Source organism: Psittacula echo, assembly GCF_963264785.1.
Source record: "Psittacula echo genome assembly, chromosome: 1".
Lineage (NCBI taxonomy): Eukaryota > Metazoa > Chordata > Aves > Psittaciformes > Psittacidae > Psittacula > Psittacula echo.
In genome coordinates, this window is record NC_137735.1 from 95,168,398 (window position 1) to 95,187,680 (window position 19,283).

Genomic DNA, 19,283 nt, shown 5'->3' on the forward strand with positions numbered 1-19,283 from the left:
TTGTGATCCTGAGATGTTGCTTACAAGGGTTTATAAGATAGTTTTTTCTCCATGGTCTTTCTGAAGCTGTTTTAACAGCAAAATTCTTCCATGATAGTAGCCTGGTGCTGAGCCCTTTTTATGCCCTTGGTGTTAAACTGACCAAGCTTAGCTTTGGGATCAGGAGGAAGTTTTCCTGCAGGGCAAATGGGAAGCGATAGCTGTTGGTTGAAGTTCTTCTTTGTGTTGCTTCTAAGAATTTTCATTGCTTTTGATGTGAGTGAGATGGTAACAATGACTTCTGCTCCTCTCTTGCTGTTTTCTTTTGCTATGCTGAAGTTGTGGATCTGCATTTGTTAGCCCTTACATGAGGTGTTCTCCTGATTCACCTGTTTGTTATATAGAGAGGTCCCAAAATTTCTGACTATAACCATTGCCTGGTCCAAGGAGTATCATACCTTGGAAGCTATTAAAAAAAATGAGGACGCCCCATTTGGCTCTTCTTTTGTTGTCCTTCTCACAGGTGATTAGACATGCCTCCTGGTATGATGGCATTCTGAAGGATTCCCCTCTCTGTCCTAGTTTGGCTCATTATTTAGGTACTGGAAGTTAGAGGTAATTTTCCCTAGAACTTCTATAGTCTGTGAAGGGAGATGCACACCAGAAACTATTGCAGGGACACCAGGTTGCTTTCTGTGGAGGGTTATTTTCTCTCCTGACTATCCAAGCAGCCCTGTGAGATCTCCTAGGCATCTTGCAGCCTGTGAAGTTACTAGGTACAAATGTCTCACTCCTTCATTATCTGTTTCCCAGTGTTTAATGACTGATTTTGCAGTACTCTTTTAATGCTGCTGACTTCACATGCAGAACCAGAGAACAACTGTTATTTAGTAGGTTAATTCTATGACCGGGAAACCAAAAAGTTTATTGTAAGTCAGTGAATTAATGTGTATTTTTTGAATATGAAATAAAAAATAGCTGTTTCTAATAGAAACTTTGGGCACTAACATAGAAATGAAGAGTGACGCATGCCACAGGAAAGGTATTGTTTTCAGCATGTGTAGGTGTATTGGTAGATGTTTTTCCTGTGTCTCAAGCTGCACTAGCTTGCAGCATTACCAGAATTCAATTAGCTGCCTTTTTAATGTGGCTTTTTCTTCTCCTGTTAATGCACTATCCACCTGCAGCTATTCAACATTTAATTTCTCAGTCAAGTATAGGAGTTTATTTTGTTTGTTTGGGGGTTGTTTTGTATGTGTGTGTGTTTTAATGAGGTTTCTTTTGTAAGGTCGCCACAGGGGTGGCTAGAACTTCATCTCAAAATTTACCCAGTGGAAATTAACACTTTGGTAGTCTCTAGCAGCTGTTGCACATATAGTCTGCATTTCTGGCTGTTCATATCCTAGCAGGTAATTGTTTCTGTCAAGATGCATCACCCTGGGCAGTGACTGATACATTTGCTGGCAGTTTCAGCAGAGAGGTCAGTGATAGAGCAGGTATGGAGCAGGGGCTGTTCAAAGGGGTGTACTGGTAGAAGTCAAGCTTTGCTGAGAAGGGAGCCTGGGGTGTCTACTACCAGACAGAGTGCTTCCTCATTATACGAACAGAATACTTCAGTCTCCAGTTTTGTCAAGCTGTCGTCTTTCATTAGCAATAAATCTGCTTGCTAAATAAATGAAAAAGGTAATAAAACATTTTTATTAGTAATGACAAATGCTTATCTTATAAGCAGTTGAGAAAATAATGACTAGATTTAAATATTTATTAAATCAAGTTATATTTTGAGCCATCCTTAAGACCTGAAGGTATTTTAGGATATGATAAAACAATTGCATAATTCATGTTATATGTTACACCAGTGGTGCAGTGCTGCTCAGAAGAAATAAAACCATTCTCACTTTAATGTTTTTAATTTTAAGCTAGCCTGGCATTGCATGTTAACAGCATTTTTGTCCAATTTCTCAGTTTGCTCTCTCTTGTCAAAGCCATCTGCTTGCTTGTTTTACTGCCTCTTTAACAACCAGGTGATTTTTGCCATCTTCACCCTCCTTGTCAATGTGCCCAGCAGTCCCATTGGGGTTTATGGAATTAGTGTGCTAAGCAATATTCATAGGTTTATGTAAATGTGTTCTCTATTCTAAAGAACCTTTCTGTATTTCTAGTTCAATAGCTTCTAAGTCTTCCAGCATCCTGGCTTACAGCACTGAATTATTTTACTGTAGTCTAATCTGCTTGTTATGCCAGCTGGTTTTGTTGATCTGTAATGTATTCTTTTATGTATTAAGTTCTACTCTAGCAAAGCACTTAAGTGTGCAGGTAGATTTGGTGAAAGAATGTGATTATCTCAAAGCTAAGTACCTACCTTAGTGCTTTGCTGGATTGGAGGTTTAGGAAAGAGAGGATAAGATTGGTCTAATAATGTTGAATGTGGTTTAGAGCTACCTTATCATAATAGCCTTATCATCAGACCAACTTCTGGTTATGGATACTCAATATGGAAGATTTCTCACAGCTTGCCAGGCTTTTCTTTTTACTTCATAGTTTTCTAAATATCTCTTCTGGTTTTTCTGAACTATAATCTTAAACATGGTTTGCACAAGAAAAGGTATCTCCACTTTTTAGGAAGTAACCTCTGGGAAACCATGTCTTAAAATGCAGGATGTAGAAGGCAATGAAAAGCTGATGTTACCAGTTCATTTGATTTTCATATGTGTTAGGAAAACAAATTATTTAATACAATTCCAGACTGCAGTAGCCTGCAGAATAAATGTGGCAGTGAGACCAGATCAGCAAAAAAGGAGGAAAAAAAAAACCCCAAAAATAAAATGGCACAAGGGTTGAATTCTGCTCTGCTAGTAATTTGGGCTAAGCCAGTATTAGAACTATGGGGGTAGGGAGGGGAGAAATAAAGGACTTAAAGCACTGAAAATGAAATCTGAAGAAAAGATGTACATGTGTTTTTCCAGTTCTAGCTCTTGCCTGCTGGTGTTTGTCTTTTTCCATTCCTCATATCTGTGTGTTCTTACTCCTATAGGTGCCAGGGGGATTTTCAGGATTTAGTTTAATTCATGGTCACTGTAAAACATTACAAGAATTGCTGCTACTGCTTTCCTAAGTCAGAATTTAACCGGGTTATGTTTTTGCTTTTCCTGCTGCTGCATAGCCAGGGCATGAGGCATTGCTGAGACCAGAAAGCAATGCACACCACCAGGTGTTTTCAAAGAAAGGGACATTTGTTGAGTTGTCTGCACACCCTTCCTCTTCTGCAGCGGTTAGCTCAGAGGTGTTGCCATTTCTGAAGCTGTAACAAGCTCCTTGTGGAATTCACACTGTGCAGTTTCCTGCATGTTATTTTTCAGAGGCCAGGCTATGCTGTGGTTCTCTTTTCCCCTTGTTTCTCCCTATGTGAGCTTTTGGTATCTTTATCAAGGATGGCACTTCAGCAAATGCTTAACTTGATTGCACTGCCTAGACTTGAAGATAGAAAAGGGATTAGGTGCTCTTGAAACGTATGAACTGAAGCAGATGTTTAGTGCTTTCTAAGATGCAAACCAAATAAGCGCTTTCTCAGAAAGATTATTCATAATTGTTTTTTACTATATATATCATGACAGAGAGAAGGAGGAAATAGCTGCATAGCAGTAGATTTGTAACAGCTTCTCATGTTTATGGTTACTTGTCACCATGATATTTTCAGCGGAATGCAGCCTATAGACAGGGCATTACTGAGTCCCAGGCTTGTGCCTTTCTTCTTTTTAATGGGCACAGGGCAGATAGAAGTGAGTGGTGAGCAGCTCCCAGCTCTGTGTAGAGCTCTGTTCTGCCTTGCCGTGAGCCTTTGCTCACTTTGCCTCTCTTTGTCTGTTTTTCCTTCTGTGTTTGTTTAAATTGCAAAGGCTACAAAGGTGGGGTCTGGCTCCCGCTCTGTGTTTGACCCTGCCTGCCAAACCTGGGGCACCTGCTGCCCACTGGCATGTCAAAATGTTTTTTTAATATTAATAATTATTAAGAAATTTCTTCTTTTGCCACTTAATCATCTGCAGCTTGGGACTTTCACTGTGTTTGAGGCTAACTGACCACTCCACCATCAATATGAAAAGTCTCAGAGGTCTGAGGATACTTTCAGGTTCTCAGTGTTTGTCATTGATATCTTCAGTGATGGCTCAGGTGCTTGAGATTTAGGCCCACCCTATGGACACTGTTAAAAGGTCCCTGAAGTATCTCAAGCGGAAAATAAAGATAGAAGCATGCAGTTTTAGGGCAGAGTTGGCAATGCTGGCCTGATGTCCATACAGCTTTAATGCAACATGGGCAGTCTTCTGCCTTTCTAATGTGTGTCAGTGCAGATTTTGCATTGACTTTGGTAGTATATGAGAATGCAAGTGGACTGAGGCATTGGTCCTAACTTGCACATACTGTGAGCTATGTTCTCAGCTGTGAGGCTATATGCATATTACTTTCTGCCTGACGTTAGTTTTCTGTTTGTCTTTTGCAGCACTTTTACAGGCAGTCATAGCTGGTGATCTACTGAAGGTAAGTACAGAGCATTGAGTGTCCCCTTTTTCACAGCTTTTTGCAGGTCTGATATACTGTAAATTTTATCACACCTCTGCTCAAAACATAAATAGATTGCTGTAAGGACTGCTGGCAAGTGCCATTTTACAGCCTTTCCAGGAAACCCTGAATATTAGGGAAACACATCAGTCAGGTGAGGTGTGAAATACAAGTGAATAGGATCTGGTGTTAGACAGCACCTTTCAGCCCAGGATTCATAGTGCATTGCACAGAGCAATGTGTCAGTTACTAACAGGGAAATTACTATACTGGCAAATGCAGTACTGAACAGCATGGTAGTTCTGACACAGCCTTACACAGTCAAGGATATTTTATGGTGTTGAGGTTGCTGGCCAAACCCCTGGAGTTGCTGGAGACTGCTTAACTTCTACCAAGACAGTTGCTAGACCAGGTAGAACAAACATCAGCTTGCTGTTTTATCACCTGGTAGATGCCTCAAAATGCGTAGTGTCTTGGTATTGTCTGCTATTGGGAGGAAAAGGTACCTGTGTAAAACTATTTTGTGCCCCAAGTCTGAAGTTCCATTTCTGACAGTTATTCAGGCTGTGTTTTTCAGTAGCCAAGTCAGGATTTGAAAGCACACCCTTGAATTTGGATGGGGATTGTGATTAATGATTACAATTTTATCTGTGAGAAGCAAGCTTGGAGCCATTTGTAAAAATGACAGTACTGTTAGGCCAACTCTTTGCCTGCAGGTGCCCCTTCTGTACCTCTGACACTGCACTTGTGTCTGCAGCATCTATGGAGCAGTCCTTCAACCAGAAGTCATGAAAATATTGTCCTCTTTCTTCTTTCTCTCTTTGACAGGGAAACTTCTTGCTTTTCTTCAGATGTACTGCATTGCAAATTATGTCCCCTCTGTTGCAATCCTCTCCCTCTTCTCTGCAGTGATCTGCATTGCATTTTCCCTCCTCCCCTGATTTTGCAGCATTTCTGAGACCTGGCAGGTTGCTGTTTCCTGCATGTTCTTACCCAGCACAGTGCTTCCCCTCTGCCAGCCCCAGGTAAGGGGCAGAAAGTGAGCAGGGCGATGTGGGGCACCTGAACCCCACCTCCCTGTAGATTTTTGAATTCTGGTTTAGTCAGAAAGTGTTTGTCTTCTGTGCTGAGGAAAAATTGGAATTTTCAGTAGCGAAGCCAGACTTTTCTACCAAATATGTATAGTCTAAAATATCTCAACAACATCACCAGAAGTGGTTTGCAAACATTGCTAGCAAGCAATGCCAGTAGAGTCAAAATGTCTCATTGTTTAGAAAATACAAAGTGCTTTTCTTAGTACATATAATTGTCAATACTTCTAGTTTCAGATATTTTTTCATCAGGACCTAAAAGCTGGCTTTTTAATATTTTATTTCATTTTATTCCATTTTTGCACTGACCTGCTACGAAAATCAGTAAATAATTTGTCTGCAAATTTGTTTTTCTGGTCCTCACATATTATCCTTCTGTGTGTCTTTTGTTTCCAGTTCATAGAATGCTGTAAAAAAGGAGCCAATTTGTTAATCCAAGGACCTGATCGCTGCTCCTTGTTGCACCATGCTGCCAAAACAGGGCATGGTGAGATTGTGAAATACATCCTGGAACATGGTGAGTCACAGTGGGCAAATCCACAGAGTGCTGTACTTCGGCCAAGTGTCAGTCAGGTAAAACTACAGTGCGGCTGGAAGTGCCCTCAGTCATCTGTGGTCACCCTCAGCAAAATGTCCACCTGCAGCATGTGTGAGCAGGAGGCTAGGAATGTGGCATCAGTGGCAGTGATGGCTCCAGATAAAGGGAAAGTTTGGAAATGAAAATAAAGATGGCTTTTGAGTCAAGTGAGTATGAGGGGCTGTAAAGAAACAGTATGATACTTTAGTTAGAACCTCTAGCATAGGAAACCTCTGAATGAATTTGTTTTTCAATTAGAGCATATAATTTAGAAAGTACCTAATCTTCATTAAAACATTTACATCAATGGAAAGCCCACCCAGCCATTAGTATGTTATTTTAATATTTAGTAACATGCTGGTTAGGAATCTGTACATTTATTTGTAGACTAGGTTTGCCTAGCTTTGCTTCCAACACTTCCTTATTCTGTCTCTGTTAGATTAGATAACAAAGTTATCTCTTTTAGACTTGATAACAAAGATTCTTTATCTCCGTTCCATATTTATATTTATATGTATACTTATGTTTATACTTGCATTTATTTATATTTTTATATTAAACTGTGATCATGTTATTTCCCTTTTTTCCTTTTGATTCTTTTTGCATTTGTGAGTAATAGCATTGCAGGCATCCTTACACAGGCTATGCAGCAATTTGTGTGTGTATATACATCTGAGACAGTCATATTAGGAGTTTCTGCCTGTTGAACTGCCTTAATCTTGTTCCCTGATTGCTGGAGAGTAGCACAGTAATATTGTTGCTAAAGTCCCAGTCATCAGCCTTCCGCACTGTAGGAAATATTTTCTAGTCTTTTAAACATTCTTGCAACTCTTCTCTGATCCCTCTTCAAAATATCAATGGCTATTTTGACTTCTGGATGTCAAAATCAGCTATGTTATTTCAGCAGCAGTGTTAGCACTAATCACAGAGACTGCCTCTGGCAACTGGAATAAGTGTTAGCTAATGCTTGAAAGTTGCTGCAGAAATTGTACAAGGAGAAGAAATAAGCACAATTCACAGCAAAGGAAGAGGCAATATCCGTCAGCATTTGTGTTAATTGGAGTGGGATTTAGCTTGAGCTTGACTCCTAAATTTATTTGTCAGGTTATATGTTTACATACAGGTGCCAGATAACCTGTGGGTCGAAGTTCCTGTACTGTCAACAGAGATCTATGACTGAGTTCATTTGCACATGTATGACAGATGTGCCAGAGGAGACCTGTCCTCTTTCAGTGGCAGATGGAAGTAAGGAGGGCATCTTTAATAGCAACAGACTTCTGGCATGACTAGCTCGAGGGAGACCCTAGTCAAGGTAGTTATTGGAGCCCAGAGACTGATTCAGCTGACAGTTACCTGTGCACATTGTTCATTTACGTAAGCATAACTATTTAATGTCCTTTCCCTTGGATATCCAGCACATTTGCATGGGTCTACAAGGTAACATACAAGGCGTGTAGGAGACCCATGCTAAACTGGCAGCTGAGGCCAAGCAAACATCCCTCTCACTCCAAATGCATCACAAGGTTTGTCTGTAGGCATATCAAATGGCACAAAATGTCTGTGTGTGGGTGTACTGGGTTCAGCTGCAACAGTTATTTTTCTCCTTTTTAGCTTCCTTTTTAGCTTCCCAGCCCTTTCTAGCTGGTGCAGTGCTGTGGTTTTGACTCTAGCCTGAGAACAGTGCTGATAACACAGCAGTGTTTTCAGTTGCTGTTAAGTAATGTTTACTCCGATCACATAGAATCATAGAACAGTTACAGTTGGAAAGGACCTTAAGATCATCTAGGTCCAACCCCCCTGCCATGGGCAGGGACACCCCACACTAAACCATGCCACCGAAGGCCTCATCCAACCTGGCCTTGAACACTGCCAAGGATGGAGCATTCACAACCTCCCTGGGCAACCCATTCCAGTGCCTCACCACCCTCACAGTAAAGAATTTCTTCCTTATATCCAATCTAAACTTCCCCTGTTTAAGTTTGAACCCATTACCCCTTGTCCTGTCACTACAGTCCCTGATGAAGAGTCCCTCCCCAGCATCCTTTTAGGCCCCCTTCAGATACTGGAAGGCTGCTATGAGGTCTCCACGCAGCCTTCTCTTCTCCAGGCTGAACAGCCCCAACTTTCCCAGCCTGTCTTCATATGGGAGGTGCTCCAGTCCCCTGACCATCCTCGTGGCCCTCCTCTGGACTTTTCAGTCTCATGTCCTGCCAGTTAGGAGGGGCACAGGAAGCTGGGAGGAACAGAGACAGCACACCTGACCCAAACTACCCAAAGGGGTATTCCATACCACAGCACATCATGCCCAGTATATAAACTGGGGTGAGTCACCTGTAAGGACAGATAGCTGCTCAGGTTGGGCTGAGTGTCAGTGGGCAGGTGGTGAGCAATTGTATTGTGCATCATTTGTGTTTATTGGGTTTTTTTCCCTTTCCCTTTTATTTTTATATTCTCTCCCCTTGCTATTTCCATTATTATTTATTATTATTGTTATACTATAGTTACTGGACTGTTCTTATCTCAACCCATGGGATTTACATTCTTTTGATTCTCTTTCCTATCCCACCCGGAGGGGTGGAAAATGAGGGAGAATGAGCGAGCGGCTGCTTGTTTCTGATTTACCAGCTGGGCTTAAACCATGACATTGGGCAACTGAACTGTGCCCCAAATACCAGACTGAGGGGGGATGAATTGCTCTTTTACTCTTTTATGTACAGATACCTACATATAGGTAGCTAAGTTGCCCTTATATCCAAATATTGGCTAGTTTTCTTACCAGTTGTAACAAGCCCTACCAGTGCTAACTCTAACTCCTATTTAACTTCTGTGGATTGTGTCATTAGTCACAGCGATTATACATGACTCTGAATTTTGCAGACAGGCATAATTTCACTTAATTTTCTTACTGCCTCTGGTCTCTTCTCACACTGCACGTGACCTGCGCCAATCGCTGTCATGGCTGCTTCTCTGGGATTTTTCTTTGATGCATATACCTTAATTTAGTCAGTCTGACTCAGTCGCCATTTCTTTAGTGAAGGTTTAAGATGGGACCAATTAATACGCTAAGGATGTGAGCAAGCAATCCATGGGAATTTTTGAGGTGAATAGAGAAATGTGAGGGATTATGGACTGTTAGACAAAGACAAATCAGAAGATTGAGCAAATGTCAACTCAGTTCCTCTCTCTCCCCTTTATCCCTAAGGATGGCAGGAAGCTTTTGCAGCTTTCCAGACATATGTCCTCTGGGCTTCTCCAAATGCATTGTTTGTTTAACATTCTCTGCGGATCAGAGACTACATGGGACAATGCTTTAATAGAGGCCTCTGCTCTTCTCCCACCAAGCAATTAATGAAACTCATTTCTACCCTGGGCACTTCTTAGTCACAAACAAGCTCTCTTGCTGAATCATCATCATCATAATGCCCTTAGTTTTTTTTTTTTTTGTTGCGTCTCTGGTATCTGGCATCTTCTCAACATTAATTACTGTATTAAACCCAATGCTACTCATATCTGAGGCTTTCCCTGTATCTAGCTTCTCATTTCTGCTGATACCCATCCTTGATAAAAATGAGACTTACTCTTGTTCTGGCAGTTACCTCTGCCTAGCTACACTTCCTCTGTAGTTTGTCTGCTTCCCATACATATCTGGAGAGAGTTAATAGGAGTTCCAGTGTAAAATACTCTCCAGCACACAACACAGAAAACCTATTGTTAATGACACAAAGAAAATCTTCCGAATATCTTTAGAAAACAGCAGCAACAACAAAATTGCACAGGAGAAAAATCACCTAACCAGGAATTTTAACTGCCTAGTTTGAAAATAGCAGAGTAAATAAAATACAATACAAGAGTGGGGCCCACAGCACTGGGATTATGAAGGAGGGAAAATGCTGTAGTGATGCTGAAGCTCCATACAGTGGAGATGGTTTTATGGTTTCTGCAAACATGCAGGGTACATTAATATGAGAGCTTGTCCTGTGATCTTGATGAGAATGATTTCAGATGTTGAAGGGAGGAAAATAACCCTTCTTAAATTAGAAAAAGCAGAGGTGAGTCATACAAAGAGACTGCTGTGCTGTATCACCAGATACGTAGCAGTGGACTAGCTCAAGCCTGGAATAGCAGCTGAAGCACCAATGTTGTAGGTGTCAGGACAACAGCTGCTTACTGCTGCAGGAACAGTTGTGTTGGCTGCTGTTCCTGCAAAACAGTTCCTCTCTATTCCCTGTGCAGGAAGGGCAGATACACAGACCTATCTGTTGTTCAAGACTGCCTTACTAAATTAGGGGTCTTTTGCTTGTAGTAGGAAGGTGGCCTTTTAAGATCTGTCTGTAGCTGGGCTAAGAAGCACAGCTAGAAACCAAGTGCCAATCTCAGTAGATATCAGAAGCACATCTGTTTATTGCTGCAGTCAGCAACTGTTTCACACCATAATACATACACATTAGGGAAGAGCTAACTGTTCACTTGCTTAACACAAATAGAATTAAGGGAGGTTTAAGAAGCTCCATTAGAAAAAGGACCTCCTAAATCATCATCTGTATTTGGAATCAAACTTGGCTTTAAGTCTTTATCTGGCAGTTGTGAACTACTTATTATTTATGACCATTGTACAAGACATTCTCTTTGCCTCCTCCTCTTCTCTAGGGACTCAAAGGACAAGCAAGAATTCAGTATTTCATCTAGGGTATTTTAATTTTAAACAAAAGAGAAAAAAGTTGTTTGCAGTTGCTTTAGGAGTTTGTGGTGGGAACAGTCAGTAAAGCATCCCATCCTGAACATTTCAAACCTCCGCGTCCTTGCTCGATTAGATAACATCCTCAGATAAGAAAGTCTTTTGTTACTCTTAGAGCTATAAAGTCAACAGTGAAGATCTGACAGTGAGTTTGGATTTGAATCCTGACCAGATTCAGGAGTTTCAAAGAAAGCTTTTGGAAAGCAGACTTTGCCATGACAGAGACATACGTCAGAGGCAAAGTGTGAATAGTCATCAGAAAGACTGAAGAAGAGTGTATTTGCCTGACTTTTGTTAGTATGTCTAGGTTTGCAGAATGATTTAAGTTTTGTGAGGGTCCTAATGAGAAAACAGCTTAATTTTCCTATAAAGTACAAGGTATAAACCAGTCTATTTTAATTTGCAAGTTTAACAAGGTTAGGTCAGCGTGGCTGAGACAGAGTTCCGATGGAATGCATGCTCCCATAACCTGACTACCATCTATGTTACAGTGGGAATTCTGAGCTAAGAGGAACTAACAGTACTAACCAGACATTGTTAATCTTCACATTGGGTAAAAATGAGGAGTGTGGAGTGAGGGAAAGGCTTGAAATAGATTTGACTTTGCAGGTTCCTGTTATTTTAAAAACACTCCCTCTTTGAACATAATGAAATGAATTCAGTTTTGTCCCTCAGATAACAACCTCAATCAAGTTATTAAACAAAGGGTTTTGACAGATAAGCACCCAGAAATGCTGATAATGTCCAACATCACTGCTTTAAACCGAATACCCTTCTTCCCCAGTTCTATGAAGAACTGACAAGACAAGGGCCTGGCAGGAGTTAATAGCTGTGGGTCTCCTGTGGGTAGCTGTAACCACATCCACTGGAGAGGGCAGGGTGTGCTGTTGTCCTGGAGGCCTTTTGGACTGCATGGTGCTGTATATTTTGGAAATGCCTCTGAAATATGGTCATTTAGTCTCTCTTTTATGTTGTAGTGAGCTCAGCTAAAGGGCAGCTGCTTTTGAACGTCTCCTTTCCTTCCCTCCTCCCATCTCCAGCCCAGGCTGCTTTGCCTCCTGAGAAAATGGGAGAGGGACTTTGGTGGAGTGAAAGGGGCCAGAAGAGAAGGAAAAAAGTTAGTAATTCTACACAGACAGTCTATCAGAGATGTTAAGGAAAGAGTGTGATCTCAGCTGGGCTTCCCCCCAGTGCGTCATGCTTTTCAGCTCCTTTCATGAGAACTTCTCCCCCCTGTCCTCATCCTGCCATTCTTTAGCCCCCCCAGACTCACTCTCTCTTTCTCTTTCTCTATTTTTCCTCCCTCCACCTCTCCACACATTTCTATCTTTTGTTTTTATTTCCCCCCCTGCTGTTTTCCTTGATAGAAATCTCACTCATGCATTTCCCTTCCGGATTTCTATTGGGTTATTTTGTACTCTCTCTCTCTGCGCCTTGGTCCCCTTTTCTTTCTCTGCCTCTTGTCCTAGAGTAAAACAGTTGCCTCCCCGCTGGGTCAGGATGACAGTGCCGTTAGCTTTCCCAGTGCCAGCCCTTCCCACATCTGTGCAGCTTTTGTCCTGGGGCAGAGGGGGATTTGGAATGGTCGGTTGGCAGCGCCAGGGAGACTGATGTAAAAATGAGGTCCAAAAAAGAGGGGAAAGGGAATTAGGAGAAGGGCGTGAGATGGTTTAAGAGAAGCACAAGTGAAAATAAAATAAAGAAGTAAAGGGCACAGCTCAGGCTGTGAGTGAGTTGGGGCATTCCAGCTCCACAGCTAGGCCAAAAGGATGAAACAAACGAATCTTGGTACCATGTTGTGCTGTTAATCGATTAACCCCAATATGTGTCCCTTATGTATGACTGGGATGGAGTTGGGGCACTCCCATGACATGTCTTATTTGGGACAGGAGCGGGGAGAGCACTCTTCGCAGGTGGGATGTACCTGGCACGTCCTCAGGTCTATACCCACAGGCTGCCTGCTCATTCCTCAGTATTCAGCTCCTCTGTCCTAGCCTTGCTATCTCTTCCTGCTCTAGATCAGTTTTCCTTTACCCTTGTCTTTCTTTCTCTCCAGAACTGCTCTGCCCCATCTTCTCCTCCCTTTCAGGTCATATTCTTCTAACTTCTTTCCATTCTTCCTCCAAATGTTTGAACATCTTTTTTCCAATTATCAGGGCAAATACCTCTATGCCCAATGCAGCCAGAACACCCTGTTCCACTTTTGCATCACAACCTTCCATGTCCCATCCATGAATGGAAATAATAGCTTATTTGGCAGTATCTTTTCTAAAACACTGCTCGTCATTCTTGGTTACCTATTAGTGGAATGTGGCATGGCAGCAAGCCATGGGGAATTGCCTCTATTTTTGAGAGAACATGGGTTTCTCCTGTGAGATGTAAAGCAGTCTTTTTTTTTAATGTTTTTTGTTTTGTTTTTGCTTTTTCCCTTTTTAGTTGCACAGGCATTATCTTTCTTTCATATCGACAATGTGCCCTGCATAGCCCCCTGTATTCTTCTTCATGCTTACAGGAGCATGAGTGATTCTTCTTTTTGGTAGGGAGGAGTGAACACAACTGTGGAGATGAGGATGTATGGCAGTAGAGTCAGGGTGCTGTGCATTAAAAATTGAGAATGGCTAAATAGTTTGGAAAACTGCCATGATAGTTATGCAATGTCCTGTGCACAGGGGACTAAGTATGCTACTTTTTTGACCACCTGTTTCTCGTAATGACAGAAAATGAAGGGAAGGAGCTCCTTGCAGCTTCATGAGCCAAAGCAGCCAGCTTCCCCCAGTGATACTGAGGGAACACACTGCGTGTGTTGTAAAAGCAGTGAGGGAGAGCCGGGCTGCTCTGATCCATTTTGACACAGACTCAGGGTGAAAGGAGTGTAGGGAGGCTGTGTGGAGGCCTTTGTAAGCAAGTAGTGTGAAATTCCTCAGTTTCAGGTGAGATTTGCTGCAAGCTCTTGAGGGCTTTTCAATTTCAAAGTCAAAGCATGTTGAAGAGAAATATTCATGCGTAGGAAAGAAAATTCATGTAAAGTTTCCCTGTTCCCCTTGCTAACTGCTCCATACCAACTGGCACTATGCTCCAGAGGAGTGGAGAGAAGAATAATACAACAGACTGCAAAGGGAAAAGTTTTTCTTGGTTCAAATGCTATCCAGATCGTAGCATTTTCATATCACTGTAATTCAGCAATGGAATTTGCTGCTATAAACATCTGCCTGTAGTGAATATCAAGGACAAAAGAACATTAGCATAAATGCATCATTTGGTCCCACTTAACAAAAATCTTTTCTGTTTTTCTTAATCTTACTTTCCTGATCATTGCTAACCAGCAGAGTACAGGATTTGCATATCAATATAAAGACTGCTGGGAATATTCCACCGTGATCTACATTCTGTATAATGCTATTAAATGGAGTAGCACAGGGATGTCATTCAGGACAGAATTTGGCTAATTTCAACTTCTTAATGATATTTTCCCTCTAATACTAACAATAGACTTTAACTTGCAATATATCAGGGTTTCCCGTATATCAGCATTTCCAATGCCCTGTACTTATGTGAACCACTTAATTGAGCAAGGTGAAGTGTAAGAAAATAAACTCCATGAATATTCATTTCCAGTAAAATTTAGAGGCTGCTAGTCCCTGATGCTGACACTCCAGCAGTGACTGTGTATTCAGAATTTTGTTAGTGCAAGGGCTCGTCCAAGCAAATATTACCTTGAAGTTTGGCATATTTGTGCAAATTGTGCATTAGTTGGCTTCTTGTTCATATTTTCACCAGGAACCTTCTTATGGTAGTTGTACTCTTCTAATCATGCAGACAAGTGCTATATGATGTACCTGACTGTCTTTTGCAGGTCCATCTGAATTACTGGACATGATAGACAGCGAAACGTAAGTACAACCTACCCCACCCTTCACATTATGTGCATTGGCCTAGCAGACTTCTCTTGTTTTTCAAGTGCAAACTTTAAAATAAAAAAGCTTGTAAAATGTCACAGCTTTTCAAAAACAAGCAAGAAAATAAGAGTTTCCCTTAATCCAAACAACTACTTCATATGTGGCTTTCCTGCCTAAACCAAATGTTTCTTGAATTCTGTAAAGAACTTCCTCTCTATTGCTTCCCACACCTTATTAATCTTTCTAGAGGAATACAAGTACTGCATTTTGCTTTGATGTTTCTGGCATCGAGTTACTGAAGAACCAGCTTGAAGAATAAATTCCAGAAGTCAGGAAATTACTTTTCTTGCTCTACACCTTTTCTTCTGTCCCTTCATGATTCATCCAGGGTGTTCTGCCTTAGCTGTCCCTAGTGGCCACAAGCTGTGCAGTTGTGATTTCTCTCAAGTAGTTATAACCTGAATCACCTCTGTTATTATTTAAAAAAACCCAAACAAACAACCCAAAGCCAACACACTTGCCATTCCAAACTGCTCTGTCTTGTTGTATAATCAAGGTGTCACAAAGAGTATGTAAGGGAAGAATGAACCATCCTGGGAAGTGTATGAAATATATGGGAAGTAAAAGTTGCCTTTGTCATAGTGGTTAAACCTCCCATTCCTCATTCCACAGTCCCCTCCTCTGCTAGTGGAAAGCACCAGAAAGGTTCTGCACAAGATGCATGTGTGCAATCCAGGAGTGATGAAGTCTGGATGAACGAACTGTTTCTCTTAATCCAGTAGCATAGCACAGCCTCTGAAATAAAGAGCAAGTGAACACGGCTATAAGGGCTTCCCTTTACAAAAGTCCTTTTACTGCTAATGCTTGAAAAGGGAAGGTTCAAGCTGTAACTGGCAGCATGAATCAGTCTTTTGATCCTCAGGGGGAAATCGGACAGTACCCCATTCTCAATCTAGTTCTCATGCAGCAGAGGCAGCTTCATTACAAGGTTGCCTGTTAATATTTCAACTTGCCCTGTTGCGAACTGAAGCTGAAACTCTTTTATGCATTCCCACTTTCTGGGTGGGTAGGTAGGTAGGTGTAAGGTTTGACCTACCGCACATATTTCTTCTCATTTTTTATTTTGGAGGTTATGTAACGGTCCTACTTGTTAGATGCTAGTATTAAGGACACCTTTTCAACCCAGTCAAAGCATACCTTGCTTCTCTTCCTAGGAGAATCTAGATACATTTCTTTAACCTTTGTACTACAGTCAGTCTCAGAATCCCGTTACTCATATCCCAGTCTGAATGAGGAGCTTTGCAATAAATCTGTTCCCACAGATTTCTCTTTTGAAAAGCCTGTATTCAAGCTTCCTCAGTAGCTCAGCAGTCCAGAGATAGAAAAAAAAAACACAGCTCTTGCTCTTGCATGTCCAAGAGCAGAGTATCAGAACCAGGCTAGCAAGTACACCAGTCATGCCTTTTGTGGGCAGGAATCTTTTAGGATGCATCTAAGAATAAGGCTGAGAAAATTAAAGGAATTGAAGAAATTGCAGGAAGAAACAAACACTGGTGCTGTTTTGCCTGCTGTGAAATAAGAAGGTGGCTACTTTGCCTTTGCAGCAGTTAGCAGAGCTGGTGGTTGGATGGGACATTCAGCCCTTTGGATACATAAAACCAGTGCATGTTTCTTTCCCACCCCTCAGAAGTTCTTTATCTGCTATTTGTGCATTGCAGGCTTTTCTACTGAGTCAAGGGATGTAAATGCCAAGGGAGAGAGTGTACAAGTCTACCTCTGCCGGAAAGAGGGACCCTTGCAGAAATACAGCATACTTCTCTGCGTGTCCTCTGCACCTTATAGTTTGTAAATGTAAAATGGTGTGATGTGTCTCACTGCTGGTTTCTGTACTTTGGTTTAGGGGTGAGACAGCATTACATAAGGCAGCCTGCCAGCGCCATCGTGCCATTTGCCAGCTTCTGGTGGATGCAGGAGCCTCGCTGAGAAAGACAGACTCAAAGGTAACCCCGCCCTATCAACCAGTTGTAAAATACTGCAGCCAAGTGGGACTGATCAGCATCCGTCCCTGCTGTTTCATGATTGAGGCTTCCTCGTGTGTCTCAAAAGCAGCTGTCTTTTTAATTTAGAAAACTCTATTAATTTAAACAAATGCAAGAGACTTCAGAACCCAGCTCATGGGTCATCTTCACCATAGTTAGAGCCTGGCCTCAAACTCTATGGTGCATTGGGTGTGAATGAGGCATCTCTGTGGCAGAGCATCCTTCTCCTGTGTGGTCACAAGAGAGGCCTTTGGGCAAAGACCACCTGGGGGAGTCTTGGTTTGTGATTACATAGTTTCTGTGAGGCTTCGTTATTGTGGCTGACTTGCTTTGTGAGGATGATTAGTAATTTTCTTTTGCCCTTGCTTGCCCCTATGCTCACTGATGTGACACAACCCTCTCTTGGTGTATGCTTGGCTGAGATGGAAGTCTGGGCAAAATTAAATCCTAGGAATATTTACTTAGGAACATGGTCCAGAAACTGCCCCTCTGGCATTTCTGAACATAAGCATTCTGTGGTCATAGCTGACAGGTGGTTGTGTTCCTAGGTTCCGGAGTCAGAAGCACCTTTGCTGGAACAAGACAAATAAAAACAATTGCTACCATGTTATGCTGTATGGGATCACCTTTAAGGGGGACAGAGATCACGTCTTCTTCAGATGAGAGCACTGTACATGACAAAAAATAATTTCTGCAACAGCTGAAATCCAGACAAGTGGCTTCTGATTTGTTAATCTTTATCTGCCCAGAAATCCAAGGAGCAGGAGTGTGTTTGTTACCTTTGTTATATTAACGTGTTTCCAATATTTTTTCATAGTTCAGGATCAAGACTCATGGTTCAATTTTCAGCACTTGTAAGGTAGCTCAGATAACAGGGTAGAAAATTGATGCACTGAAAATTGATCTGTACTTGAGGTAGAATGAGACATGTTGAACTCATCTCAAATGTTGGGCATCTCTCTCCACACATCCTTAGCAAAGTGTGGAGTCTCTGAAGTACACTTTTCAAGTGTTAGCTATAGTACTGTGAGTCATATTCATTAACATAGGGATCGTAGCCATAGAATGAAAAATCAGTTCCAGCATGTGAGCCCTTCTGTGTGATGTATCAAATAGCATGTGCTTGCAGAACTGCATGATTTGTTCTAAACCACACAAGGACTTTGAAAATCTTCAGAATCTTGTGACTCTAATAGAAAATCTTGACTTAACACCAATCTGTACAACAAATAAGTAAAACATCTAAATTTGTTTCTTTCCTTCCTGTAGTAATTTCTCTGGGTCATGCTTTCATCTGTTCTAAATATGTTAGCACAAGACTTTCTCTCCATGTTTCTTTATTATAGGGTAAGACCCCTCGTGACAGGGCTCAGCAAGCTGGTGACCCAGATCTGGCTTCCTATCTGGAGAGTCGACAAAACTACCAAATGGTTTCCCATGAGGATCTGGAGACAGCAGTCTGATGTCTGAAAATGTCAAAGAGGATCCTTGGAAATCGCAAAGTGCACCTGAGGCACTCGGGCATCGTGTGGGGAAGAAGCTGATGGAATCAACGTGTCTCTCACTCTTGTGGAAAATAACTGAGGACATGCCACCAGTTTCTAAGGGCTACTGAGTCTTGCCACGGAACGGTTAGGTTCCATAAGTTAGCCCATGATGGATAAGGCGGGATACTCAAAGGTCTGTGGAATCCATGGGCCATGGAAACTTACCTTTATTGCTTCCAGCAAGTAGCATGAACTTCTCCCATGTTCATCTGTACAATTTATTTAAAAAAGAAAAAAAAAAAAAAAAAGAAAAAAGGAAAGAAAAAAGGTTGTGGGGGAACCAACCAAACTAAGTGGGACATTAAGACACCCAACCAAGTTTCCTACATTCCTTTCTTTCTCCCATTCCCCTCACTTCTCATCAGTTAAATAGTACCTGTTATCTCTGTGTTAAGTCTTCACAAATGGTCAGGCAGTAGCAAAAAGTTTGAGGAGCTCTGGATGCCCTTAGCAAAAACACAGTGTTTTTACTGGCTGCATTCCCTCCCTTGCTGTCCTCTTGGAAATTGTGTCCTCAGTGCTCAATCACCACGGAGTTTTCTCACTTTTAGAGAGGACTCTGCCTATTGCCTTGTTTCCCAGGGTGTGAGGCACAGCTAGATTTAAAGCAGTAACAAAACCTAATCTCCCTATTGTTGCTGTGTACACAATTATGGTATCCTCATGAGACAGTCATTTGTATGGAAATTAATTATATGGGATATACCATGTTGTATGACAAAGCAGAAAGTTACCATTAAGTTTTCTCATGCCACTATTTTGCATATAGTGACTGACCTGGTTCACCTTTGGTTTCAAGCCTGCCTAAAAGTTGATAGATATTTTTTAATTTTGAAAATATGAGTTTTACACTGGGATAGATCCA

General features: G+C 41.6%; 1 protein-coding gene across 2 annotated transcripts in view; it reads left to right on the forward strand.

The window, feature by feature from the left end:
* The window catches only part of DGKI (diacylglycerol kinase iota), a gene marked incomplete at its 5' end in the record, with an annotated part of 208,126 nt that extends 189,084 nt beyond the window's left edge, over positions 1-19,042 (forward strand). For both annotated transcript variants that reach the window (XM_080614280.1, XM_080614281.1), the window contains 5 exons: positions 4,475-4,512; positions 6,021-6,141; positions 14,790-14,826; positions 16,733-16,832; positions 18,218-19,042. In XM_080614280.1, the coding sequence (XP_080470406.1) occupies positions 4,475-4,512; positions 6,021-6,141; positions 14,790-14,826; positions 16,733-16,832; positions 18,218-18,334 (413 nt within the window). In that variant the 3' untranslated portion in view covers positions 18,335-19,042. The remainder of the gene's footprint in view (positions 1-4,474; positions 4,513-6,020; positions 6,142-14,789; positions 14,827-16,732; positions 16,833-18,217) is intronic.
* Positions 19,043-19,283: the final 241 nt, after the last annotated feature.